The sequence below is a fragment of the Colletotrichum lupini genome, chromosome 8, assembly GCF_023278565.1.
Source record: "Colletotrichum lupini chromosome 8, complete sequence".
Taxonomy (NCBI): Eukaryota; Fungi; Ascomycota; class Sordariomycetes; order Glomerellales; family Glomerellaceae; genus Colletotrichum; species Colletotrichum lupini.
The window spans coordinates 4,395,412-4,423,039 of NC_064681.1; the positions used below are offsets into that span (position 1 = coordinate 4,395,412).

Genomic DNA, 27,628 nt, shown 5'->3' on the forward strand with positions numbered 1-27,628 from the left:
CGAAAAGGAGCCTGCAGTCGTAGAGAAAGACTTATTGCCCAACAAACTACCGACTTGACTCGACCGTTCTAACGGAAAATGAAGACATCTATGAGTCCTCCAATGACGCAAAACAACATCGCAATATCTGTTTTAATCCCTGCCAACGAGAGCCACTCTCAGTCTCAACTTCGCTCAGCGTACCAGAACTTGGCTTCATTTGCTGTGTTTGACAAGGCCCTTTTGAAGTTTTAACTGAATCCTCTGTGTCTATATCTTGGTCCCTTTGATTACAATATGGACCTAGTCCTTCAAAACCTGGATTGCTGTACAAATTGCTTGATCGATATGATGCTGGAATGGTTGTCACCAGTGGTGTTCTCTCTGTGAGCTCTTCCTCTATATGATCACTTAACCTTGACTGGCGGAAACTTCCTTCGCCAATTCCGAGACGAGAATCGATCTTGGAGATTGTCGTGTCAGATCTGTCCCTGGATCGATGAATCATGTCGGTTGATTCGCGATCACTACCTGAGGCCCAGGTGTCACTGTGACCAGATTCATATGCTGCAGAGACTGTAGGCTCACGAAAACCATCATTCACCAAATCATTCCATGAATCATTAGACAATGGTGTGACTGGTGTAGACAGCATACTCGGTGTTCCGGCACTTCGATCCGTGAGAAACTCGAGGCTTCCGGACCTGCAACTTTGTTCCAATCTCCTAAGACTCTCGGCTACCTTATCGCACTTTCCTCGACTCTTCGGGTCAGGTTGTAGGAGCTCTGTGACTATGAGGGCTAAGAGCTCTTTGAGGTAGTCACTACAGTGTGTGTCTAACCCTAATTCAGAGATCCACTACATATGTGTGGAGAGCAACAGTCAGTGCCTATCAAACAAAAATCATCGATTTTACTTACGTTCAGAACTGAGCCTTTGACTTCTGGCTTGTCTTTCAAACCATCTTCTCTGTTGATATTGAAGAATTTGTCCAAAGAGCAACCGGGTATCAGTCTCTCATCGTCCTCATTCCGGCGGTCGATGAAATCTCGAATACCTGCCGGCCCTCTTAAATACCAGGTAATGAACTCTAGTAACACACAACCAAATGACCACATATCGTATGACCTTGCAATAGTCTTTCCAAGGTCGGCCTCTGGTGCTTTGTAAGTTGGGCTTGTACCTACTATCAGGGTGTTTGACCGAGTACTTCTGCCGTGGAAACGAGTATAGCCAAAGTCACTGATGACTAGAATGCCATAGGCTTTTGACTGGCTGTCGAAAAGAAGAATGTTCTCAGGTTTTATGTCTTCATGAATGCCGAAGTCTTTGGCGTGCTCTGATGGACTTCTATGAATCTTCTGAAGACCTTCTGCAAGGCCTCGACATTGGGATAATATCCATTGAACAAAACCCGGGGATCTCTGGGGAGGATTTTGATTCCAGTAGTTTTTGAGATTGCTCTTAGCCCAGGGGAAGAGCATACTCCACTTGTCACCTCTTCTCCAAGTTGCGAGGAGTTTAATGACATGGTCATGGCTTGATAAACCAACAGTCTTGGCCAAAGCTCGTACCTCTTCGCGGAAGTTGATCTCATTGCTTTGTCGGTCGCCATATTCGGGAAGAAGTTCTTTGACTGCAAAATATGGATTCTCCTCAACACATGTACCCAACTGAAGAGAGACTTCTTCGATGCCTGCTGGTTGACGGGTGTGACCCGGCACCTTGTGCATCGTATAATGATGCAGGTGAATTTGTACTCGCTGCACCATGCTGTGGTACGTGATGTTAGACGATGGGACAGGGGACGCCTCAATGAAGGGAAGCACTGTCTCGGCATCCAATTCATAATGAGGAATAATCCTGTCCCTCTCGCTGAGATCAATCGCAAAAAACGGTGATCGCATCGCCGTTTGATATTTTGAGAATGCGGCCCAGTCTTTGAGATCCCAATTGCGTCCGAACGTTTGTCCCAGATTTTGATGATCGACAGTATGATTTTTTGGAAATAGCTGGCCATCCGGTCTAGAATGAATTGGGTCTGCCCTGAATGGCAGGTCATTATCAGAGAGCCCGAGGTCAATGAATTGTCGAATTTCATTAACCTTTCTCAAGACCGCGAGGATGGCAAACATGCTTCGAGAACCAACGCCCCCGTGGAGGCTGTTGGTAGGGCAGACAGCTTTCGAATATTTCTCAAGTTCGCTCTCAGAAAGTTTCACATCTGTAACGCATTCCTTCAATGCTTCGACAACAGAATATTCAGTAACGATTCTGTACAGCTGATTGACTGGTAACCATTGCGGTCCCTGGAATATTCCGGCGTAGTACTCCAGCGACATGGATACATCTCGTGCCATTGCAGTGACTGCAGATAGACCTGCTGGGCGGGGGGCTGTAAGTAGAAACTGAGAACCTATTTGCTCAAAGTCCGACTCAGCGGGTTCGACAATTCTGTGGCATGCTTCAATGGTGGCCTTTCTTCTGAGAACCTTCTCTGCAGCCGCGTATCCTCGGTCATCTTGTGTATGAATACTGATATCATCGTCCTCAATATTCAATCTTCGGTATCCTGTGGGTGTTCTGGAGTTTGTCAAGGATAAGTTTTGTCCGGTCTCCTCCAGTCTCGTTGTAGGAATGGACGGGGATAAAACGTCGTTCGCGTTTCCGATAGAAAGTCTGAAGGGAAGTTTCTACACTCAGAAATATCTTCAGCAAATGATTGAGCTCAGAACTCGTGTGACCTACCATAGTGCAAGTCTCTTTCAAATACTGCGTCTGATCAGTGGCGATAGCACTATCATGTTCTATTGGCCTGTTCATAGCGAGCGATCCGATGCTATCAAATGGTTTATGTGCTTTTGAATGTACAGGAAATTCGTCATCTGGATTCATGTAGTATTTGTTGTCGAAAGATCGCTTTCGGTAGTGCTTTGATCAACCAAAGTACCTTTCACTGGCTAGATGTGAAGGAAGATGATGTGACATATATTGTACCATTGGTCAGACAGCCTTATTACTTGTCTCTTCCTCCAAAACTTCAGACTGTATTACAGGGAACCAGTTCAGTTGAATTCTCAAAATAAAGGCTACACAGCCTCAATCTTTTAAATGATGCGGGAGGCTGACCAGCTAGGCAGGTGCGGACACAGGTAGCAGCCAGGACGCCAGCCGAGTGCGCTGCGTGACCAGCTTTAGCTGTTCGTGGTGTCTGGTACATAACTATGGCCTCGGAGTTTGTGGCTCACGCTCACTTCTATATTGGGAGAAGAGGTCCAGCTTGTATCAGATACATGTACCAATGGCTCAGTGCCTCTTTCGTACTCTATAATGATCATGGACGCCGTTGTCTCCTTTATCTCGCTTCTCATGTCTTGGGTACCTTTTGTCATGTGTATATGCGATTTACACCAAGAATTCGGGTTTCTGGCCTACGAACACTTTGGAGATTCTGTTTGGAAAGGGAATGAGGCGCTGCTAAGCTGAATTGAGACCTGCCAATAATGTAACGGAAAATGATGGCATTGCTCGGCATCCACTCATCCATTGCATGCTGACTGGGCGTTGCCTGCTCGTCAGACACACCGACCGCCTTGTTGATTACGCCAAGATACGTTGATAGGACTGATTCCAGGATATCTCAGGCTCAGCCTCATTGTATGAGATTGGAAATGGAAAAAGCGTGATTCAGACGCCGCATAAGAAGGGGTGGTTTGTGGTGGCAGTGACAGCTGAGGCTGACCAGTGAACGGAAGTGTCCCCATGCCACTCCGAACCTTTCGCTCTAGAAGGGATAGGCGGACTCGGAGCTTAGAATAGATCCTCAGCGATTCCTCCTGTCATGATGTATTTGAGCGGATATAAATCTAGAGCGTTCTCGGTATTAAATACAAATGAATTGATCACTCAAGATAAGGTCGCTTTTCACTTCAGATTCTTTTTCATAGTATAGAGCCCTATTCAGTCATCCATCATTATCAGCCATAAAACTCCAGTAAATTCGTCCTTCTCTGTAAATCCAATATCTTCCCCTTCACATACAAGTATTTAGGTATCCCTTTTCTTGCCTAGAGCTCTACATCATCTAGGGAATCATATCTTCACGGTCTTCACCCCGAGTCATTACGACCATGTCATCCCCAGGTTCCACCTGTGAATGGCAGTTTATTGATTGTAAATCTGTTCAGAGCTTGCACGGCTTGTCAGATCTTTTAACGGAGAAATACGGATCTGGGAAGTTCTCTGTGGAAGTATGTCCCCAGCGGAGCACAAATTCGCACCTTGTCTCTTTGCCATCTATCAGAGGAAGCAAAAGAAGCACCCAACAAAGATATTATCAGCTGAGACTTTCACGTAGACAAGGCAAAACGTGTACTGTATTAGAGCAGAAACCTCATCCGCCCCCTTGGATCTGGTGAGTCAAGGCTGCAACCCAGTCTCTTATTTCGCTTCATGATAGATGCTGATAATCGTTCAAGTCGTGTCCAAAAGTTTGGAACTCATTAAATGGGAATGGCAAAGCTTCGAGCCATGTAGATCAGTGTCATATAGTGATGCGGGAGGGAAGAATGATCCGCATGCCTACTTAGTCTAGGTACCGAGTGTGGCTGGAAGTCATGTTCTTTACCTTGTGTTCTGCGATAGTTGCGAATGATTTTCCACCCAATTCTCAGTTCATGGCTCCTAGGCAAATGCCTAACAAACTTCCGGCTGTCTGATTTTTCACAAATGTGAGGGTGTGTTACACCACAGAGAACAGCTGAGCCGTACAGAAAAAGACCTAATTTTGTTGAGATAAGCGATCCTTTATGCATGGACTTGGACTGAGAGATGTCTCGACTTATCATGTCTACAAATAATTCATTTATTGCCTAACATTGCACACTTGGGCATGCATGCATAATTGTCCAGTGAACACCACCCAAACTGCATCGTCCGTATGGCACAAAAGCAGGCAGGATGTGGCTGCTTTCGTAAGGGTGGGAGGTTGGCAGCACTGCTGTCACAGCCTGCTTCAAATCATGGCACAAGACCTAAATTTCAAGCCACCCATACTAGGCTATCAGAGCAATTACCCTTTTAGAGCGACAGCCAGAGGTAAGCTGCATTGGAGAGGGTGTAGTGTGTTTTTTGAAACTATCATCGGCGCGACAGGCCCTCGTATGATCTCCAAACCCCCAGTGTACCCAAGTTGTAATATAGATGCACTATGGCTTCAATATTTATGTCAAGACCGCTGAGAAGTAAGTAGGTCTGAAGCTGCCCTTTCAAAAGATTCTCATATTTTCGAAGCCTGCTTCTCTCTTATCAAAAAATTCGCTCATATCTACGTCATTCGCGATGGCTAACACAGACAGAACTGCTGAAGCTCAACAAGCGACCGACATCACAGCATGGCTGACACCTTCCTTACCCCGGTTAGAAAAGCTTGTCGTCATCAAGAACGACGCTCAGTTGAAGCGACAAATTAGAAGCAGAGTCTGGAACAAAGCGGTCAAGTCGCCCATCGCATCGGACCATAATCATTACTTCTGGCCAAGAAAGCTTTTCGAGCACTTGTTCGATGAAGAAACCGTTTATGTCATTGTCCGGCATGTTTTCGGACAAAGTTCACTCACCAAGGTACATAACAAGATTCAATTCGACCATTTCTGTCGAGAATGGACTCGCCGAATTCTTGGGCTGAATGGAGCTCCTGAAAAGTACCGTCTCATCTTTGCGATCCTTGTCCTAATGCAGCAAGCTTCTTCCATCCAGAATTTTGTCGACGCGGGCTTCAGTGATGAAAAGTTACCTCTAGCCCAACACGAAATTCGAATGTATCAACATCAGAGATATAACCAACCCAATCTGCCTTTTGGTGAATGGGACACTCTCGATGGGGACAATTTTTATATCTTACAGTGTCGTCTGTTTGTCCGTTACATTGCACAATCTCCGAGCAAGGGCGAAGTGTCTCACTACGAGTTCGAGGATGCTCACATACTCCCGTGGGTCAAAATACCCAACCCTGTCTCCATCTTTGCATCGGATGGTTCGACTACGATGAACTTGAGTGGTGGCTTCGGAGAGGTGAAGCAAATTGTCATCCACGCCTGGCAGCATGGGTTTCAAAAAAGCCTCAAGAAGGTATGTTCTGGCTCCAATATCACAGCATTATTCTGACCTCACAAAATCCAAGATTTCAGCCGCACCGGGATGCTTTGCTCTCAAAAGACTGTACATCTCAGACAAGAGTGAATTCGACGAAGAAGTTCTGCAGTTGAAGCGTTTCGGAGGAAGACATGAGCACATAGTTACACTCCTCGCCACATTCAGCCGTCACACCAACAACGGCCTTGAGTACTCTCTCTTATTCCCTTGGGCCGAATGCGATCTACTCGACTTTTGGAAGAGAAATACAGCACTTAAGAGGAATCATCGTTTCTTTCTTTGGACAGTGGGCCAAATTCGTGGCATCACAGATGCTTTGAGCTTCATTCACGATCCTAAAGACGAAAATCTACGACACCCTAACGGGCAGCCTCTCTATGGGCGACATGGCGATATAAAGCCTGAGAACGTTCTATGGTTCAAGTCCGAAGGCCTAGGCAAACTAGTACTCTCTGATCTTGGCCTTACACGCACACATAGGCAGGAAAGTCGTTCCAATCGACCTGGCGAAAACATCCCCCTCTCTCCAAATTACAGACCCCCCGAGTGCGATATGGAAGGAGTGAAAGGCCGCATCTCTCGGTCTTTCGACATATGGACTCTCGGATGCCTCATCCTCGAATTCATGGTCTGGGTCCTCGACGGGTGGGAGGGATATGAGAAGTTCAGGGAAAGGCGCATGTCTCCATACATCACTAGCCATGATACGCCTATCTATTTCGAAATCTTGCGAGTTGCCGGGGAACAGTATGCTTTCAATATCAAGGAGAGTGTAACAAAGGTTCGTCAACGGTGTACCACGCCAAATACAGGTTGCATCAGCTGATAAATCTGCTAGGAATTCGACCGATTGCGTGGACACCAATCCTGCTCCCAATTCATCAACGAATTGCTCACCTTGGTTCAAACCCAACTCCTAATTGTTCAATCTAAGGATCTGAAACGAATTACCAGCGAAGACCTATTGAAATCTTTGAGAAAGATGGAGCGCAGGTGCGAGGCCGAGGCCGAGGCCAAGGCCTACTGCCTGACGCCATTTTCTTCAAATGTTAAAGTTCCGGCCATTTCACCTGCCCACGCACGTCTGAATGAAATGGCTAAGAAGCACATCGCCAATATTCCAGTCGACGACAATCGGATCATCAAGGGTTTTAGTGGTAAGACAAGACCGGCTCTTGGTACCTAGAATGGGTCTGCGACTATTGGAAGTCAGCAGGTTGCCAGGAAGGCGTTGGCGGATCTTTCCGAAGTTCCCTTAATAATCACGAGCAGTTATTCTTTTTCTTTTTTTTTACAATGTTTAAACTTTGATTTTGCTATGCAATACGACATTGGTATTTGACTTGAGGTTTACTATGCACAATTCTCTTTTCAACGAACAGGAGCGTAACGATCTGCTCGAATTGCTTTCGCTATGACTTCTTGTTCGGCCTACATAGAGAGTTCAGATGAGAAGTCTCCAGGGTTGACGTATCACATCCTCACCGGTGTCAGCTTGCGCGGAATGTTGCAAAATATTCTGCCTCTCTCTGACTGAAAAATCCAAGCTTTGTGGTCAGCACTTCTAAGTACGAAGGACAGCGTAAAACCTAATTATAGATTGAAAGAATTTCTCACAGAGATCTGGAATCTTTGGCCTGGAAAGATTGCCCGCAAATGTTGCGCAACCACAGATTCATCAGTGTATCTGCCCTCAAAGATTTCTTTTTCCATATTTTCTTCGACTTTCTCAGCTGTCGTTGTGGATAAATAGCTAGGCAGAAGCTGCCTGGCTCCCTTTTTGAGTTTCAACAGGAAGTTCGTCATCCTGTCTTACCTTTTGAGATTAGTTGAAGTGGGATGTACTGAACAGAGTTAGACGGCAACAATGTTCCTGTCAGTCAAGATGGCGTAGGAAGAAACTTACATAAAACAAAACGTGGAGTGTTCCTCGAGAACCTTGCGAAGCGCCCAGCGGTTCAGGCCGAAATGTGACTTAGGAGTGCCGTCTCCCAATGTGGTTGCCTACCTGCGTCAGGTAAGTCGACCCACCCCCTTTTGGCCATCCCCCCCTTTTGGCCACCCCATTTCTCCATCCCAGCCACCGCATTAAAACCCTACCCACGATTTTCAAACTACTATAACAATTATAAAAATCGTCTAAATATAATTCTTTTTTATATACTTATTTATTAATATATAATAGTCTCGTATACTAAAAATAAAATTATTTAGGCTCTTAAAGCTATTAAAAGAGGTCTCTTAGTTAATCGGGCCTTAATTAAGTTTAGAGTTCTAAAGATAACTTTTTATAACCGTAAGAAAGGCTATTAAATAAGGGTAATAATATTTATAAACCTTTAGAAGCTTTTTTTATAATAAAAAGACTAGCTAGCTTAATAAGTTCGTATTTAGTATAATCTAGGCGTTATACTAACTTATAAATAGCTTATAGAATTTATTAAGCAAGTTTTAAAATCCTAAGGGGATATAAATCCTCTTAAAAAGAGATAAATAGACGCTTTTTTAAAGAGGAACTTATTAATTAAGGTTTAGAAAAGTCGTGTTATTAATTCGAGGTATCTAAATAGGGCTATTATTAATATAATTAAGTTATAGTTTAGATTACTTAATATACTAGAGATTAGTAATATTAAATAAGTTAATAAGTATAATATAAATAAGACTAATATCCTAGAGGGTAAGGGATTTAATAGCCTAGTTTTAAGTAAAGTAGAGACTATAGTAATATTAAAAAAAGAGCTTAATTCGTATACTTAGGTATTTATTATTAAGTATATCTTTATTAATAATCGAGCTATTAAACTACTAGTTATATATAAAAGAAAGTCGGTATAATAGTAGTAGTTTTTATTTAAACTTAACCCTTATACTAGTTAAGAGTTTATAATAATAAATAATAGCTAAACGACTAATAAGACTACCTTTAAGTAATTAAAAATAGTATTCTTATTATAAACTAAGACCCCCCCCCTTAGGGGGCTTAGTATATTTAATAAGCCTCGATTATTAGTTCTAAATAGCTATAAGAGTTATATAACAATAGAATTTATATAAAAATACTATAAAAATAACGTCTACTTACTATTCTTATTACTATATACTTCCTATATCCTTTAGCCATTAAATATAGCTATTTTTAAACTTATTAAATCTAAGTATAAAAAGGAGCTTAGTAAGGAGGATATAATAAATAATTCTACTATTATTAAAAAATAGTACTTCTTAAATTACTACTAAAAAGCTCGTTTAGTTAGTTTAACGTTATTAAATATACGAAGTAAATAAAAAGTAACTAAACTATATCCCCCTAATATAACTAGACTACTTACTAATCTAATAGTCTTACCTAACCTAGTTATACTAACTAAAAAGACTATAAATACTAAGTAAGTAACTAGTAATACTAGAAAAACTATTAACTAAGTATTAGTAACGTTTATTATTAACTAGTTAATACTTAAAAAGGCTAGCGAGCTCTACGAATAATTAAAGTTATTTATAGAGCTTAGTTTAGACTATAATACTTAACGACTACTATTTAGAAAAGTAAAAAAAGTATTTAGTAAGTAGGCCTACTATCTAATAATATCTTAGTACTATATTCGAGTTTTAAAAGCTAAAGTTAACTAATTAAGGCCGTGGAAAAAGAAGAGTATATTAATAGACCTAAATACTAAGTTTATAAATATTTAAGATATATAAAGAGCTTAAGAGGACTTTAGTAACCGTTTAGTTAGTCTTAGTTAACTTATAGGAGTTAAATTACCTAGGGAGAATAATAATTATATTATTATAGTAGTAAAAGATAGTTAATTAATTAAGTGTAGTTAGTAGCGATGTTTTGATACTATGTTTTAATAGGGTGGCCAAAAGGGGGGGGTGGCCAAAAGGGGGTAGGTCGACTTACTTAAGTAAGAACGTTAGTACCTAAGTAAATAGCTCAACTCCCATCTATAAACACGGAATGAGATGTGCTCTTGTTAACTCGGCGGTGACACGAAGCATTCATGCGCATGCCGTATTATAAAAAAGCGAGCGGACGGACCAAATAGCGTCGACTGAAATCATCGTGGTCTGTTACACTTGTGTGGGCCGAAGTAGGCTACGACCTCTTGGCAAGAGGGAATTGCTGGTCTTACCACCACCATAGCACGCAACTCATTTAGCGCTGGCAAGGAGGCAAATCACGTAGTGGAGCAGGCTGCCTGCCGAGTGTTGCAATTTCCCATTCTTCTATGATCCCGCTGAGTGGAAGTTGCGTCTATGATGGGTCACCCTGAGGCTTATACGAACACCTGAAATGGAGGACGCCGTCACATATCGTTTTCCTATGCTCTCACCGACACGACGGTGGCGCCGTGGCGGTAGTCATGCAACTCAGATAAGATGAGAATCCAATGTTATTAGTTAGCCTGATGCATAAAACAGGAAACCTGTGTTACACGACTCTGTAGTGCACCTGCAAGACTGCAGCGACCAGGCCCCACCGACGCTGCATCACCTCAGGCTGTCCGCAATCTTGAAGCAGGCTCCTGTGGCTGCTTGACTCATCATACCATCGCGAGAGAGTCACGGCCAGCACACCATGATAAGCTGCTGATGTGACAATTTTCTCATTCCTAAATGCTGCCAGGTTTCTCAATTGAAGACAAACCGGAGCCTCTATACATTGAATCCTCCGTGACAATGGAATGGGCCTCGGAAACTGGAAGCTTTAAAACAGCAGACCTTCAAAATGTCTTTCGGTACGGACAGCAGAAAACGACGGTGGCCAGTTTTCTCAGAGATCAACGTGTTCGTCCAATATTATCCTCTGCTTGCCAAATGTTAAAGAAGCTCATTGTGAACCAATACCCAGGTCATCACATCGAACACAACGCCAGAAGATTGGCAATCATGGCTGAAGACGGTAAATTTTCCATTCTCGCCCGGTGGCTGGTCTCGAGGGTGGCTACACTGCTGAACCTATCTAGCACACCCCGTCAGTCCATAAGGACTCTGGCCTTGTGCTCATGTATGGTTTTCGTCCCCTTTCCTGGTGAATAATTCTATCTGACCTGCTATTCCGACGAAGAATAGCACAGAAGCCCGCCGAAGCCGCGAAGAGGTCTTTTGGAACAGAGCACCTCCAAGATTCCAATTTTTCGGACCTCAATCAGGAAGCCATCGGCAAAGAAGACATTCAATTCGGTTGTCTCGAGAACGAAGATGAAATTTCGTCTGGTCTTAGTGTTCCAGATGACAGCCGCTACGCCGACCCAGAGAAGGTTATGAAAGGCGGGAAAAGAGAGGTGCGCCAGCTACCCTTCTGTCAGAGCGCATTTGAGGACATATGCAGACGTTTCTTCGTACATTCTTCGATCGCCCGAACTGTTAGCCGTGCGGATGTCCCTCTCTTTTCCAGGTCTTACATCGCCACGAAGCTTGGGGATGTGACTTCGGTCAGCCATCCCTCAGTAGGTAGGGATTATGTCTGAACTGGCTGATTCGGACTTAATTATCATTCTAACATTTGGGATAGTGTACCAAGTCAGGTCATCTAACACGTGGGCAGACGACATGGCCCTAACAGCAACGTATTTCCCACATACACAACTAACCTTCGCCATATTATTCGGGTGTCCAGCGAATATTGAACGACACATACTCGGTAGATTGAGCCGAGTGAAGCAATACTCTTCATATCCTCTTGTCCTCCCAGCTATCTTTGCCGAGTTGGAGAGTGACCGCATGAAGACAGTGGTGAAGGCGACAGTGAAGGCCATCGAAGACGAAATACTCAAATCAGGTGTTGGGGGCTCGAGTGGACCCCGCGAGGTCGAAATGAGAGAATCTCGGAAAAACGCATGGCTGAACACAAATAACCTCCGAAACAGTTTAAGAATTTGGAAGGAGCAACTCCGCAAGATGGCGGAACAGGTTGCCGAGTTGTCAAGAATTCATCAAGGGGAGATGATCGAGGGTGTTTTCTGGCAGGATAAATGCGAGAACCAGCTGAGGAACGACGCAGCCATGAAGTCATCAATGGAGAGGACTGGGGCAATGATCCATGATCAACTACAACTTCTCATCGAAGATCATGAAGATAAGATCCAAGATTGCACAGTGGGTATTGAAGGAATGACGATTGCCACGCAGTGGGTAAGTCGATTTACATCTACCTACTCAGGCTGTTTTTCCAATTATTTCCGACATCATAGATGTCAAGTAATTGGTTCACTAAATTCTATCACAGGCGCAAGGCGATACCAATGTAGACATTGCAACCGCAACTAGCCAGGATTCCAAACAAATGCGTTCTATTGCCTTGCTCACGATGGTCTTTCTCCCTGGAACGTTCTTCGCGGTAAGGCTAAGCTGAGGAACGCACCGAATCTATAGAAACCAAGCTAACAAACACAGTCCTTGTTCTCCATGACCTTTTTCAACTGGTCCCCAGAAGATGGAAAGACTTCCATAGTGTCAAGCTATATCTGGATCTACTTCCTGATCACTGGCATCTTCACTGCATTCACCCTTTTCCTCTGGTGGTATTTTCTTTCATCACGAAAGAAGAGGTACACTATAGACTGATAGTTTTTTCAATCTTCAATTTGAAATATAATTTACTCGTTTCCTGTACATCATGCCAAAGGCTGGTCCCAACAGATCCCATGAACGCAAGCTACGATTAAAGGCCCTGCGATTTGGATCGAGATGAACATCTTGAGGTGTCTAGGATCAAGGGTCTCGTTTGCACAGCTTGAATTGCCGGTGTTCAAATACTCGAGTACACCGTTCACTTCAGGTGCTGCATTCACTCTTTATGTTGAGGAGAATCACCCCACTTGTCATGACACCTTTGCAAATTTTCGTGGCAACTTTAATACAAGGTGTGGGCACATATCGTTTATTCATCGACAGCCGCTTGTGTCTTCCCAGATCATGTTTTGAGATCCATGATACTAGGTACGATGATACTGCTGTGGGGTGTTCTGTATCTAGTGACCGTTCTTATATTCTCGTTGATTCAAGACACCAGAGTTGATGCGATAGAAACCAGCCTTCGCTAGTCAAGCTTTCTGACCATCGTCGACTATCTCGACCAGCAACAAGTTATCTATCAACCAATCAACCTGCCATGATCTAACTTCCTCAAACGGCAGGTTTGTATCAGCCGCTGATGCCTCCCTGACTCCTGATAGCCAATGCTCGACGCTTTCTGTCACCCAAGTGGCCCCCCTTGAGTACAAGCTCTCCAGCTTTGTCCCGAATCTCAAAGTCGTCCGAGGTAATCCAGTCCTGTCGAGAAGTCTTCTCTTTGATTGTATCCCGACCAACTTGATTTTGAATATCTCGGCGGCCATTCAAGAGATCATTACTCAGCTTCGCCTGTCCCGGTATCAGTCCTGTTCAAAACCGTAATCATTCACAAAGACTTACACCTCGTTCCTTGGATGGTGCGCCTGCAAATTTACAGAACCAGTCTGCACGGGTAAGCGAGTGAATAATCATCTTGCAGTCCTTTGGAATGTTAGCAAAGAATAGAGACAAGATTTGGGGATATTTGTCTCTGGAAGCACTAACCTGGAGATTCTCGCAAATTGACGACCACCTTTGCGAGAAAGTGTTGAACTGTTCCCACGTAGATGCAGTTCTGGGTCCGGACCAGAGAGGACGCATGGTATAGCCCAGCTGTTGCTTCATGGCGCATTTCTAAGAACAAGATAAGCCAGGGAATAAAGGGCGTCATTGCACCCATTGTGTCATAACTTACCAGAAGCCTCCAACAAATCAACTCAACCTCAATGGCAGTTATGCGGTGGTGAATAACTGCCTCGAGGAGATCCACAGGTGTACTTTGCGAATTCACAAGGGCCCAGTCTGTCTTACTCATACCCTTAGGCCTTGCTGACGAATGTTCACTGTTATGCCGACCACAGGGACCTCTGTGGCGCTTTCTGGGGTTCTCTGCTACATCGGGCTCTTGGCGTTCCTGACTTCCCGCAATATTTGCCAGACGCTCACGAGCCTTTCTTAGCTCAAAGAAGTTGCTGGTATCGGTTATACTATTAAATAACACTTTGACATACGCTTGTTGCTGTTCCGATGAGACTGGCCAAGAGGGATCGTCTTGTGGGGCATTTCCCGCTGCCCTCTTGATGTACCGCCCATAGGCATCGTCGAGCTCCTTGAAGTGCTCCATGCTCTGTACAATTCCTTTGTGCTGGAAGGTTGAAGCGATGGTTAATTCGCTCTTCAACAAGGCATGCTGATGTTCGGCCTGGTCCAGTGGCTGAGTTCTCGGGCTTTTCTCTGTGGCCTCTTTGCTTGGCGTTGCGGTCGGTGGTGCCGATGCGATAGCAAGCTCTTGCTGCTGCTGGGCAGAAAGGTTCTCGGCTGGTTGCGCCTCAGGGACTGAGACTTTCTGCAGCATTCCCGGCCAGCCGTAGAAAGTCGCACGGAACTTCAATGCCTCGATGGCTTCGTCCGCCTGATGAGGAGACGATGCTGCAACTGCTGACATCCAGTCGTGGAATCGGACGACAAAACCCCAGATCTCCATGAGATCTGAGCGGTTATAAAAAAGGACTCGGTAGAACTCGATGTTTGGGAACAGTCGAAAGTGATCGTTGAATCTGTAGGGAATGATGTCGTCTACGATGGCCATGTCAGTCTCGTACGGAAACATTATTAAGGCCACCCCGGCCAACTTACTGAATATGAGATCAAACATCCATTTCTTTTCGATAGAAGGCACGGCGAGATCATCAATGAAGCTTAGGTCCGCCTCGAACGGCGATACTTCTGCCTCAGGGACTGCCATTGATGCCACTACTTCATCCATCAGACTCTCATCGAACCATTCTAATGCGTCCGGCGCATTCTCGTGGGTAAGGTCGTTAGGAAGGCCGTTGTTAAGCATGCCGAAACCCTGGAAGTGAATGTCTGACATTTCCAGATTTTTCGCGTCGAATTCTGGTGAACCGGGATACGACATTAGGACTAATGCGTGGTAGAGAGAGAAAAAAGGTGCTGGAGGATGCTCGGTGTCGAGAAGGAGTATTGAAAGAGGACTGAGATCGCGGAAGTCGGGCTATCACGAACGTCTTCGGTGGGGGAATGGAGAGAGATATGGAAAAGTGAGAATCCATTGCAGTGAAGTTCTCTATTTAAGGGCCGACAGAGGAAGAAGACCGCCCCAGGGCGGCTGGAGTGAATCGCTGGGAATACCTTCACCTTCGTCTGGTACTCTACTAGGGCCCAGCGATTGTGGATCTAGTCTACTTTCGCCTTGGCCCGAGCTCTGTGAGGTAATCAAATACCACAAACAACCTTCTTGATGATACAGGACGAAGAGATGTGAAGCTCAACTACTCCCAGATAGGCTATTCGAGACGGTTGTCCCACCCTTGCCGGCGAGTCCGGAGGGGATTAACAGAATCTGAAGACAGTTATTAGCGTTACAGGTGATCGAGTTTTACAGATGAGAGCTGCTGTAGCTAGCGGCCATGAGAAGGACCGTCGACCTCCACGAGAGGCTGGCTACCCGGAGAGGGAGAGCGGAGAGGGAGAGACGCACTTGCCCCCCGCGAGGACCGCCATCTTGCGCATGGTCAACAACAGAAAGGAGGTACTCAGAAAAACTCGTAGCTTGAGGGCCTCGAGCCTTGTGCCAGATGGTCTCATTACATATGAGGTAGTTGGCTTCTCGTTCTCATGCCGTGTTGGGAAAGCATGGGATTCGTGGGGGAAGGGGGACGTCATATATGTTTCTTTGCCCGTGAGGGGCGATTGATACCTTATATTGAGTGGTATCATAGGGTTCATTTGTTTCTTACCAAGAGTCTGTGTTTGATGAAAGTGAATTTTCCGCATTGAGCATGGTTTGTATTAACAAGTCAAGTTAAGGCACGCTTGCTGTTATTGAGAAACAACAGCCTTTCAGTTTTGGAAACTCCCATGCCTCCGCCAAACACACCTCATCACTCTAAGTTAGCAAGGACTCCTAGACATGGCGAGAAGTTTATCATGATAGAAAGGAAAACCACGCTCTGAAACCGATTTTGAAGCAAAAACCCACGGAAGGCAGCCGAGAATTGGAAACTGTGACGACTAGATTGGGCGGGCAGTGCAGTCAACACATTGAAAGCATGAAACGTCAATCGGGCATCGTGATCAACCAATACATGCCATGGGATAGCTCAATTTAATAACGGAATGTGCTCATTACAAGAGTCCACTATCATCCGGATCAATGCCAATAAGGCTTGGCCCCTTGGTGGATTTGCGAAAAGTGCATATGATCTCAGGTGAAGAGCTCTCTGGGAGTGATTCACTGACGATTCCAGATTGGTGGGATCAATCTTAGATATGTTGCCCGTGTCTCCTACAGAATCCTTCTTCCTTTCCAGCAGTAGATATCTCGTTTGAAGGAAAAAGACGCGGTCAGTGATAAAAGCGACGTGAAGTCAGGCAAAGAACAGAAGACGGAAGATCTTGGCAATTGATTCGACAGGCAGCTTGCCGAGAGAAGTGAGTCATGTAAAGCTTTCCACAGTCACATTTGTTATTTAGGGAATTGATTTGTTGGTGAAAGCTTTGAAATTGTGGCTGCAGAGCTGCTCTTTTCCATTAAGATAGAGGAGTGAGTTTATGTTGATGTCCAGTTGTGAACCTGTGATACGGGAAGAAAACCTTCAGACCAAGCTTCCTGGCGCGTCTCTCAGCTAGCCGGGAGACGGAGAATGCGTAGACCCCCATATCACCACGAATAGAGAGAGGCATCGGGGACTTATGTTCATTCCAATACAAGCCTCAGCCATCCGAAGTCCAAATCAATATGAAAACCCCTTATCATGGGACACACTCTCCGGCTCGTAATCTCACTTCTCCTCATGCATGTGTTCTCAAAGCACAACCGGCTCTTCCATATCCACACAATGAAAGAATGCTGGCACGACAGGGCCCGTTGGCGCTTCCCCGTGCAAAAATAGTCCCTTGCAGTGGTGTCTATGTTCGGTGGACGCTGACAGGTTATGAATCAGTGGCCTTTGATGCTCGACGCTGTGGAGCAGATTATGCCATGTGTAGAAGCAGTGCTCTTGGTGGAAGCGCAGATCTGTGTAGAGAATTCTTCTCTCTCCAGCCATAAGCACCTGTTCAGACGCTGGCTTGGTGAGGTTCTTGTCGAATGCCCAGGGGCTCATATCATATGCGTTGTACGTGCTGACGAGGTCGCCGTTATAGCACTGGGAAGGAACCCAGCCATATGCCATGACATCAAAAACGCAGCCATTCGCCTTTGCTTCGGGGACCGTTGAGCCGCAGGTGTGTATTGGAACCGTGTGCGGAGAGGGTTCGATGCTCAACAAAGAGTATTCATGGCTGAAAGCGCCTAGTGCGAACAGCAGGAGGGTGATCAAAGCGGACCAGCAAAGAAATCATGAAAGGTGGCATCGACGTCGGTCCACCGAAGATTCGATTTTGACCCGACTGTGTTTCTTGCTGAGAAGAACGTCAGCCTCGGGGTCACCTTGAAAGTTCGTCATGAAAAGAATCGATGAGTGATGCGTTGGCGACTGAGATTTCGGGGTCAAAAGGACCTTTCTTTGATGCACCTTAGATTTAAGTTACTTGGAAGCCTTCGAAAGGTGAGATATAGAGAATAAATTGCGGGAAGAGGAAGAAAGATCTCGAACGAGATTGTAAGGGGCGAGGTCTCGAGGCAAGCACAGGGAAGTTGAGATGGGAACATTCTGCCACCTTCCTTTCCCGTATTGCCGCCCGTCTTCACAATTCTCCAAGATATCAACTATCAAATATCATGTTTGTCTTGAAACTCAACGGTTTTTGGTTGCTTCGTTTTCTGGCGTAAAGCCATCTCCTTGGCACAAACAAACATGGGTTTGACTGGTCAAAGGCAGGCACCACGATGGCAGGTGAAGCTTCCTAATCAATTGTATCAAAAAGTCTCCCCTAGTTATTGCTAATACTAGGAGGTACTTTCCGCATTCAAAGTTATCCTGAGCTTGGCGACTGTTGATGGCGTTTCTGGTATGCATGTTGGATGACGCAGCTGTTGGCGTCCCTCCTCGCCCCCCCCCCCCCCCCCAATGTGAATAGGGCCACCCACCCGGCCCCCCTAGAGGAAACGCCCGCACACAGATTGAAACTATCGAGCCAACGCGTGAACATGTCCTTTTATATTTGGTATCATTTGTCTACCTTATCCTTGTCCTTTACCCGTTGGTGAGTAAGACCGTTGGATGAACTCGTGGTCCCGGCGTCAGGCGGAGAAGGACGGGCGCCAAACGTGTCAATACTAGTCCGATCTAACACTATGTGACTGGACATGGATCTTGCAGAACAAAGCCCGTCCAGCCAACATCATGCGGTTTGCTTTGGAAACCACAGACATCACACATATCACATTGGCGCTTATCTCCTTAGACCCCAACTCCCAAAGACCGACGGTGCTGTTGGTGTTTCCCCCCCGAGGAAAGGATGAGACTCGTGCCGCACTATGCTCATCGAAAGACTCCCTGACTTTTCAATGATATTTGAGAACATTGTTCAAACCTATCGGTTCAAAGCTTAAAAAAGGCATGACTCTCCCTCGTCCAGGGATACACTCAGCGACTTCTTCATCTGCGCACCATCAACATCAAGGCCCATATTCTCAATCAGCAGCCTCAAAATGTTCTTTGCTAGAGTCTTCCTTCCTATCGCCGCCATCATGGCATCTATTCTCGCTGCTCCAGTCCAGCCCAAGGCAGACCTCGAACCCAGGTTCATCTACGCGAGCCCTTCCATTGCCTCATTCGGCGACGAGGGCCCGGTCGAAGATGCCACGACAGACGCCTCGACTGCTTGTGTTGAATGCTTCTGATTCACAAAAAGCTTGAAAGTATGGCTGTGTTTCGGTTATCCCGTCTTTAACGGTTTCAGCGGCATCTGACTAGCCATTATCTTAGTTCATGAACCTATAGGAGTTAGTCTGTGGCAAGCATTTGACGGGTTACTTGCTCACTTCCAGAACGTATAGCATTAGATGCCGACTAGTCAAGGGCAAGGAGTTTGCCAATGCACAAGGCAGGAACAACGAACGACAATAGCACTGTTTTCGTAGCACAAATTAAGCAATTCAATCTTTGAAGTCTTTCGGGTCCTGCGTTGTCTTTCAAGGGTCTCAAAATGTGATGTGTTTCTTCGGCACAACTGCCGTGTCCAATTGTCCATGTACCTTCACCAAGAGGATAGTATCCCCACACGAGCCTCGGGTACTCGATAAGGTTGCTAGTTAGGGTGTTCTTTGCTCTCTCTTTGCATGTTTAGGCCGAGACTTGGCGTTTCCTCGTTACAAAGAAGATGGGGGCAGCACAGTCCTCGCGGGCTCATGGACCTGGCTGAAAGACGCGGTTCAGGTCTGCTACCTGCAACCTTCCGAATCGATACTATTCCAAGGCCTTGAGGAATATAGGTCGCTTAACCGACATTGGTTCACGTTAAACTATAAAACCACCCAAAGTTACCATGAAGACCTTCGCCAAAGGAATCTCCTGAGCTCAAGGATCTAGGAAGCTTCCGAGCATCCAAGAATTTGATAATCTGATGCCTGCTTGGATGCAAACATTCCATAGCTAGAGTATGTGCTGCGGGGATAGTACTTGTGGAACTTCTATTGACTCAGTCCTCTTCAAACCAAAGCTCAATCTTCCCAGTATCCTTATCTAGCGTGCTCTGTGCCTTATTCCAGTGCCCTTTCCCAGCCGTAGCCATATTCACCCGCTCCGCGTCATTGAAATCATATCCAACAACGCCTTCCAGGTAATCCTTATACCCGGCCCAGCTGTGTCGTTTCGCCCACCTTTGCAGAGCACCCAAGTCTCTGCACTTCTGATTGTAGCCATGCGAGTTGAAAGAGACGTACTCGTCTGATCCCGAGAGCGAGATGTCGGCGTGGCACATCAAGTCGTTCCGGATGTGGTCTACGCAGTGCATGGTGTGGATATCGTTGCGCGGCCACTTCTCGAGTGGTATGTTCGATGTGAGTCTGTTCCTGATGCGGTACTGCTTACGTTAGTAACAAGCGACCGAGAGTTCTAGGTCTCTGAACGTACCAGGCAGTGCAGTGCGTGAAAGACGTTGATTTGATAGATCTTGGAAGCCGGGTCATCAGGGTGAGAGACTGTGTCAGGCAGAGCCTTTTCCTTCGCCCATTCGCTACGGACCGCGACTATGCCGTCGGCTGTTCATTGTTAGCTACGAGCATGTCAACTACGTCAAGGACAATAGGATGCTTACTCTTCTGAAGTTCATGCCAGAATGCGTCTGCTTCCGGTGATCTATCAGCAGCATCTACAATGTCGTAGAGCTTCTCGGTGGAGTTGTAGCTCTCGAGAGTAAAGTCTTTAGGTGCATGCGTTAACTTGTGATGATTGAACCAGATGCATCCATAAGAAGCTTCTTACAGTCCTGCTGGTCGATGCCTTGGATCGTGGCATTTGTATTTCTCTGGAAGGCATGGAATGCAAGGAAGCTCAGCCCCAGGATGGGGACCTGGCATAGGAGAAAGACCAAGAGCAGCTTCAGATACCAGGAACCCAAAGAGGTTTCCCCCGTGATGGACTTCTCACAGCGGCTGCAGAGTGTATCATGCTCCAAGTCGTTCACCTCTGCGACTAGTAGTTTGGCGCCAGTATCAGATGAGTGTCGATCCATTGCAATGGCTCTTTCCGCAACTGTGAGAAAACCAGAAGGTGAGAGTAAAACAAGTTTGAAGTTGTCTTGGGATTGAAGATCTGCGCGCTGTCATTAGTATGTTGGCGAAGCTCTTGCGAAGGAGAGAGACTCGAGAAGAGTGGCGACACGAGAAATCTCAGTTGATCTAGACAAATGACTTGAACGATGGCCGCGGGCAGCGTGAGGTCCTCCTCATTGTGCTAGACGATGAGTCTGCCAGCTTCTTTCATCACTTGTCACTTGCGACCAGCTATCAACGGCAAACCTGCATATCGAAATAGGTGATATAATGCAAGGTAGGAAGAACCATCTCTAACACCATCTCTAGCACCACACGCATCCAACTGCATTCACGCCATTGGCATCTGAAAAGCAAACTGCCTCCGAGCGGATACTTGAGGGTGTGTCACCGAATCCTCCGAGGCCTGCGGACTCTTCCCCGAGTCCCCGTCTCGTCCGGGTCAAATCGTCACAGATACCCCTCACACCTTCAACCCCGGACACGTCAATAGACCGCATTGTCGTCGTGATGTTTGCTCAACCCCTCCGTGGCCAGCGGCGCAGACATCACGAAACCCACATACTTATCTCCTAAAACCCTATCCAAATCCCGGCACCGGAACGCCGGGGCAAGGGTCCAAGACCAAAACGTGTCATCATTAATTAACAACCAACAGACGCACACTTCTGTCACGAGTTATAGCACGCAGCAATAGGCATACGGAGTATAGTAAAAGTAGCTTAACTATTAAAATAGAAATAGATAAAAAGAAAAGGTCTATATATACGATATTTAAAATAGATACGTAATTTAATACGTAATAGGCACTTCGTAAGGTACGATTACTATTCTTATTACGTAATATACCCCCTAATTACTATTACTAAGGAGCTATTATACTTAAAATAAAATCTCTAAATACCCTTATAAAGGCCTAATTTAGTTAAATATAAATAATAATAAAATAAGTATAAGGGATACGTGTTTTTTAAACTACGTTTATCATAAATATATCCCTTTATTTAAAATAAATAAAATCCTAACTTAAAATAGTACGTATTTTATTATTTTTAATATATAAATTACTAAGGGCAAGGCTACCTAGCTACTTTATATATATTTAAATTCTTATAGCGTCGCTTAATTAAATCTTTTTATTTTTTTTAACTTTTTATAGTTATTATAAGTACCCCTATTTATTATACGCACGTACTTATATTATTAAATCGTTTACTAATTTTATTTTAAATATAAATATTTAATATATCTCAAAATAATAATAAGTTTTATATAATTTCTATAATACTTCTTATATATATATTATATAGTTTATTAAGAGTTTAAATAGGTAATAATATTAACGAGCCCCTCTAAGTTATTATCTTTTTTTATAACCTCTTATTTACTTATTAAGGCCCGGTTATTAAGCTCTCCCTTTTTAATTAAAAAAAATTAAAGCTATTAATTAAAATATTAAAGATTTTATTAAGTTCGAGGCTCTTTTTAATAATTATAATAAAAATAATAATAAAATAAATAATAATAATAAAAGCTTTAATAAGCTTTTACTTATCCCCTTTTTAAAACCTAAAAATAAAAATAAAACTAATTTAAATAATAAACCCTTTAAAAAGGGTATATTATATACTTATTATTTTAAGAGTTTATATTTAATATTATTTTAAAATTTAAAAAACATAAAACTAATTCTTTTTAAAAAAGTAATAAAAAATAAAAAATAAACGCTAAGAAGTTAAAATACCCCCCGTAATAAGTATAGTTCTCTTTATTATTCTAAGCCTACTTAACGTATATTTAGTCCTCAAAAAGCTTAAAGGAGAGGCTCTTAAGGAATAGGAGATTTAGTACTTACCCTATTTTAAAATAACCCTTTAGTATACTAATTTTAAAGATAGTAGTTACTATTTTATAAAAAATAGTAGCTAGTATATGTACTATTTTAATAGCTATTTAGTTAAGAAATATATTAATATACTAATCGTTTTATAATTAATAGCCTAGGCCCTTATTAAAGTTATTATAAGTAGTACTCCCTCTTTTATAAATATATCATCCTTTTTTATTATTAAAAAACGTACTTTTAATTATAGTTTTAATAAGATATTACTAAGCTCCGTAATATCGTCCGCTAAATAGATAATAACTAGAGGATATATAAGAATTATATTAGTTTTTATATAAAGGACTTTTTTAATACGTACCCCCGGTCCTCTCTTATATTTATTATAATTATTTATAATTAATTTCTTATTATACTACCCGCTTTTATACCCTAAGTTAATAATTTAATAATCGTTTTAGCTCCTATGCCCCCCGCTACTCTTATTATTCTTAGTTTTATAAACTTCGAGGTATATAAAATATATTTTTTAATATATATACTAACCCTTCTTTTTAATAATACTATACTCTTAGTAATTATATACTTTATAAACTAAGAGTTTAAATAATAAATATAAGCCTAGGTTTTATTTTTATATATATATACCCTATAAAATAAGGTTATTTTAGGAGTTTAGGCCTTTAAGTTATAAAAGGTTTTTATTTTATTTATTTTAAGCCTCTGGGCCGTAATTTAAGTTCTATTTATTATTTATTTTTAAGTATTAAGTTTTTTAAGCGTAGCCTAAATTAATTATTTTTAACTATTTTAATTATTTATAATAGCTTTTTATATATTATAAAAGTTAAGAAATATACGGAAATATTCGAACTTAGTTTATAAAAAGTTTTTAATAAGTTTATTTATTAATATATTTTTTATTAATATATAAGTAACTTTAAAACTATTTTTAATATATTCTTATTTTAATTATATATTCTATATATTAATATAACGAAATTAAATAGCTATTCTTTTTTTTCTTTTATAACGAGTCGAATTGTTTATTAATTATCGTAGTTAACTAACTATACTTCTTTTAAGTTAAGGGTAATATTTTTAAAAAGGCGCTTTAGAACTATAGTCTTTTTTACGGTTTTTTTAAAATAAAGAAACTTAGTTTTAGTAATTAACGTCGTAACCGTTACTTAGTATACTAATTTTTATTAAATTAGGCTATTAAAAAGGAATATTATATATCCTTAGGATAATCGTCGTATTACTTTATTATTTACGAAGCTAGTATTTTTAATTAGAAATAATAATTACGTATTTAGGATACTACCGTAATAGAGCGTAAAATATCTCGTTATATAGAGATATTAAATATAGTAGTTAATTATTTTAATATAAGTTACGCTTAGGTTAGTTAAGAACCGTGATAATTATAAATAAGTAAAAGCGACGTTTATTCTAATTATAATAACTATATAAAATATACTCCTAACTTTCTCTTAATAACTTTTTATTTCTTTTTTTATTACTTACCCCTCGTTTAGTTTAAACTCTTTTTAAAAAAGAGGAGTAGCTAAATATAATAAATTTATAAAGTTAAAGCGCTTAATAACTTATTTAATATATACGTTATAAATAAAATAAACCTTATAAATAATACGGTTTTATAAAATCTATACTCTAAAGAAGTAATTAATCGGTTTATTTTCCTTAAGGTTAATATATTTTTTTATATTATTAACGATCCCCTAAGCCGCTTTTTAATTATTTTAATAATATAAAATAATAAAGTTATTAACGTAAAATATTAGTATTACCTTCCTATTTACGGTTTAGTAAATATAGATCTCTTCGTAATTATATATTATATTTATATTATAAAATATAAAAATAAAAGTTTAGAACTAAAGAATTAATAAGTCTTAGAGGCTATATAGAGCGTATTAAAGCTTATTTATTTTATTAATAACTTTATATCCCTTTAAGAGTTTAATAATTACTAACTTCTCGTTTTTAAAAAGCGTATTAAGGAATACGTTAATAGTATTACATTAGTTTATTTTAAGGTCGAATTAAGTAGTTATTATTATTATAAGCCTAAAGGCCTTTATAATAAGTATTAAAATATACGTATTTTATAAGGGGTTAAGTAATTATATATCCCCCCTTATATATATACGTACTTTTACCCTACTAACCTTATTATTAACGTCGTATTTATAAGTATATACTTATTTTAATAAAAATAAAATTCCTTATTTAGGATTATAATTAACCTCTTTTTATATATTAATATCCCTTAGCTTTTTTATTTTTATATTTATAATATCTCTAAGTAGCTTTTATAATTACAGTAGGAAATATTTAATATTACTAAACTTCTTTAGTAAGCTTTAAAAATTAACTTTAATAAGTTATAGTTTTTAAACTTCTCTAGAGCGCTCTAAATAGGTCTTATAAACTACTTTTTTTATTATTTAATAAAATATTATATATTTTATATTACTTTTTTTTATAGCTTTTTATTAATTAAGTATAAAAGTAAAGAAAAAGTAGTCTTAAAGACGGTTATACTAATTACTATCTCTTATATTTAAATATAAAAGCATTATAAAAATACTATTATCGAAGCGTTATAAAGGTCTATGGGCCCGGTTTAAACGTTTAAGACCTAATAGAGCTTTACTTAGTATTTAATAAAGTAGTTTTTATAAGCTCTATTTTTATATAATAATAAAGGTTTATTATAAAGGTTCTTTATTAACGTTAATTTTAATATTAAGAATTACTTTTTTATAATTAATACCTCGTTTATTACGTATTTTAATATTTTATTAAGAGCTATTAAGAATTAAAAACTTAAGAACCTCCGTAATATATATAAGCGCTCGTAAGGAGGATTATAAATTATATAAAGCTATTTATAACTTAGTTATTATATCCCCTTTTTTATTCCTATTCCTAAGCTTATATAAGGGGGTTATTTTAAAGGTTAATAATAATAATAAGATTATATTAGCCTCTTTAGCCTTATTAACCGTACTTTAGAATACGTTTATTAGTTACTTAGCGTTCTAAATAATTAAAAATTTAATAATAATACTATCCTTAATTATAAAGTTATTTTAAATACTAGCATTTTCGAAGTCTAGATTTACTTCCCTAAGTACTCGAACTAACTTATTATTAATATTAAAAAGTTCTTATATCTCTTAAATTACTAAATTTACTTATTTATTTATAATAGCTTACTTTTTATATACGGGATTATAAAAGACTTCTTTATTAAACTTAATATTTTTTATAATAAATACTTACTTAAGTACGAGTACTTAAACCCTATATAAGTTATATATTCTTAATATATATTTAACTAAGTATTTTATATATTTATAGAGAAGTACTTTAAACTCTTTTTAATATATACTCCTCTTATAATTTTTATAAAAAGGGTATACTTAATAATTATATATATAGAGGTTATTAAAATATAGAGTAACTAGTTTAGAATCCCGTACTTAGTAACCCGTTTATTACTAATATTAATACCGCTTTTACTAATTAATTTCTATTATAATAAGCAAATCTCTTTTATTAACTTTTTATAAAATAATATTATAAATAAAGATTATTATTAATACTATTTCGTCTTATAGATTTATAAAAAGGTTTATAAAAAGGTATATTTTATAAGCTTTAGTAATTACGAATTCCCTTACTTTTTTAGTATTATTTACGGGGTTTTTTATATATAGAGGTAGAAGTTCTATTCTAATTCCTAGCTCGCTATACTACGTTTTATATACGTATTTAACGTTTATAATTAAGAAAGCGGTTTTATTATTATTTTTAAAAAAGTAAATTAAAGTCCATTTTTAATAACGAATCGCTACCTCGAGGCTTTATAATATAAAAAGTACTTTTTCTTCTATTTTGGTTTTTAAAAAAAAAACCCTAAATTACTTATTATATTCGTTAAAAACTATAAGTATATATTATTATTTATTAAAAAATAGTTTAAAATAAAAAAGATTTTAGTATATACGGTACTATAGCCATAAGGCTCTTTTTAAAAGTAGTCCTCTTAAAACTACTATTTTAGTTTTAGATAATATATATACTTTATACTTAACTTATAATAAAAGTTTAATATATATACCTCGAGTCTTATATAATAATTAATAAAAAGTATTAGGTCCGAGACAACCTATTTTAAAATACTAAAAAAGCGCGCTATTAGACTTTTTATAAATATATTAATATAAGTAATAGAGTTTTTTATAGTTAATTATTAATATAATACTAACTAGGCTTTATAAAATACGCTTAAGGTTTATAAAAAAAGGATAAGATTAAAAGAGCTTATATTTAAAAAAGACTAAATTATTTTTTTAAATAAGTTATTTTTTAATAGTATTTTTATAAAGCGTTCCCTATTATAAAGTATAATCTAAACTATAATATTAAAATACGCTTCTATTTAATAAAGTCTTTAAGACTATATTAATATAAAATCCCTTAATATAAGTAACGTTTTAGAGCTTTAGATTATAAGTTCCCTTTCCCTTAACTTTATTTAAAACGCCCTTTATAATATAAATACTACGTATAGTAATAAGTAGTATAATAGTTCTTAATTTAACGTAGTTTTTATTACTTAATAATACGTAACTTTTAGGTTTAAATAGGCTCTTATTATTAATTAAATATATTATTTTATAACTATTTATTACTATATTTTAAAAAAGGGGGTAAGCGCTATTTATAGGAGTATTAAAAATTACGTTTATTTCTAAGTCTTAACTTTTTATAAATATAATAACTACGTAGCCCTCGTTTTAGTTTACTAATAAGCTTATTATAAATTAGTTAGAGGATCTTTTTAAAAACTTAGGTTTTTTAAGGGTTC

The 27,628-nt window shown here is 40.2% G+C and overlaps 9 protein-coding genes across 9 annotated transcripts; 4 read left to right on the forward strand and 5 right to left on the reverse strand.

Moving 5' to 3' along the window:
• Positions 1-290: 290 nt before the first annotated feature.
• CLUP02_15782 (protein kinase) lies at positions 291-3,636 on the reverse strand (the record flags this gene model as incomplete). Its single annotated transcript, XM_049294706.1, has 10 exons — positions 291-333; positions 402-510; positions 568-838; positions 901-2,673; positions 2,729-2,911; positions 2,990-3,069; positions 3,110-3,209; positions 3,280-3,362; positions 3,422-3,507; positions 3,566-3,636. 10 exons carry the CDS (start codon positions 3,634-3,636, stop codon positions 291-293), a joined length of 2,799 nt encoding a protein of 932 aa, XP_049151853.1.
• A 474-nt stretch (positions 3,637-4,110) lies between these two features.
• CLUP02_15783 (uncharacterized protein) lies at positions 4,111-5,017 on the forward strand (the record flags this gene model as incomplete). Its single annotated transcript, XM_049294707.1, has 6 exons — positions 4,111-4,230; positions 4,338-4,394; positions 4,459-4,530; positions 4,625-4,710; positions 4,892-4,917; positions 4,989-5,017. The coding sequence occupies 6 exons, from the start codon at positions 4,111-4,113 to the stop codon at positions 5,015-5,017; spliced, it is 390 nt and encodes a 129-aa protein (XP_049151854.1).
• A 303-nt stretch (positions 5,018-5,320) lies between these two features.
• On the forward strand, positions 5,321-7,319 carry CLUP02_15784 (CMGC protein kinase; the record flags this gene model as incomplete). Its single annotated transcript, XM_049294708.1, has 3 exons — positions 5,321-6,109; positions 6,162-6,914; positions 6,972-7,319. 3 exons carry the CDS (start codon positions 5,321-5,323, stop codon positions 7,317-7,319), a joined length of 1,890 nt encoding a protein of 629 aa, XP_049151855.1.
• Positions 7,320-7,504: 185 nt separating this feature from the next.
• Positions 7,505-7,939, reverse strand: CLUP02_15785 (uncharacterized protein; the record flags this gene model as incomplete). Its single annotated transcript, XM_049294709.1, has 3 exons — positions 7,505-7,564; positions 7,619-7,666; positions 7,751-7,939. 3 exons carry the CDS (start codon positions 7,937-7,939, stop codon positions 7,505-7,507), a joined length of 297 nt encoding a protein of 98 aa, XP_049151856.1.
• Positions 7,940-10,759: 2,820 nt separating this feature from the next.
• On the forward strand, positions 10,760-12,709 carry CLUP02_15786 (uncharacterized protein; the record flags this gene model as incomplete). The annotated part of the gene is made up of 7 exons (XM_049294710.1): positions 10,760-10,930; positions 10,995-11,045; positions 11,110-11,150; positions 11,211-11,596; positions 11,658-12,277; positions 12,372-12,482; positions 12,539-12,709. 7 exons carry the CDS (start codon positions 10,760-10,762, stop codon positions 12,707-12,709), a joined length of 1,551 nt encoding a protein of 516 aa, XP_049151857.1.
• Positions 12,710-13,288: 579 nt separating this feature from the next.
• Positions 13,289-15,116, reverse strand: CLUP02_15787 (uncharacterized protein; the record flags this gene model as incomplete). Its single annotated transcript, XM_049294711.1, has 5 exons — positions 13,289-13,507; positions 13,559-13,639; positions 13,703-13,831; positions 13,893-14,773; positions 14,834-15,116. The coding sequence occupies 5 exons, from the start codon at positions 15,114-15,116 to the stop codon at positions 13,289-13,291; spliced, it is 1,593 nt and encodes a 530-aa protein (XP_049151858.1).
• Positions 15,117-17,025: 1,909 nt separating this feature from the next.
• On the reverse strand, positions 17,026-18,180 carry CLUP02_15788 (uncharacterized protein; the record flags this gene model as incomplete). Its single annotated transcript, XM_049294712.1, has 6 exons — positions 17,026-17,513; positions 17,549-17,619; positions 17,652-17,697; positions 17,753-17,930; positions 18,019-18,067; positions 18,122-18,180. 6 exons carry the CDS (start codon positions 18,178-18,180, stop codon positions 17,026-17,028), a joined length of 891 nt encoding a protein of 296 aa, XP_049151859.1.
• A 327-nt stretch (positions 18,181-18,507) lies between these two features.
• Positions 18,508-19,007, forward strand: CLUP02_15789 (uncharacterized protein; the record flags this gene model as incomplete). The annotated part of the gene is made up of 2 exons (XM_049294713.1): positions 18,508-18,512; positions 18,743-19,007. 2 exons carry the CDS (start codon positions 18,508-18,510, stop codon positions 19,005-19,007), a joined length of 270 nt encoding a protein of 89 aa, XP_049151860.1.
• A 797-nt stretch (positions 19,008-19,804) lies between these two features.
• On the reverse strand, positions 19,805-20,839 carry CLUP02_15790 (uncharacterized protein; the record flags this gene model as incomplete). Its single annotated transcript, XM_049294714.1, has 4 exons — positions 19,805-20,188; positions 20,239-20,366; positions 20,423-20,527; positions 20,590-20,839. 4 exons carry the CDS (start codon positions 20,837-20,839, stop codon positions 19,805-19,807), a joined length of 867 nt encoding a protein of 288 aa, XP_049151861.1.
• Positions 20,840-27,628: the final 6,789 nt, after the last annotated feature.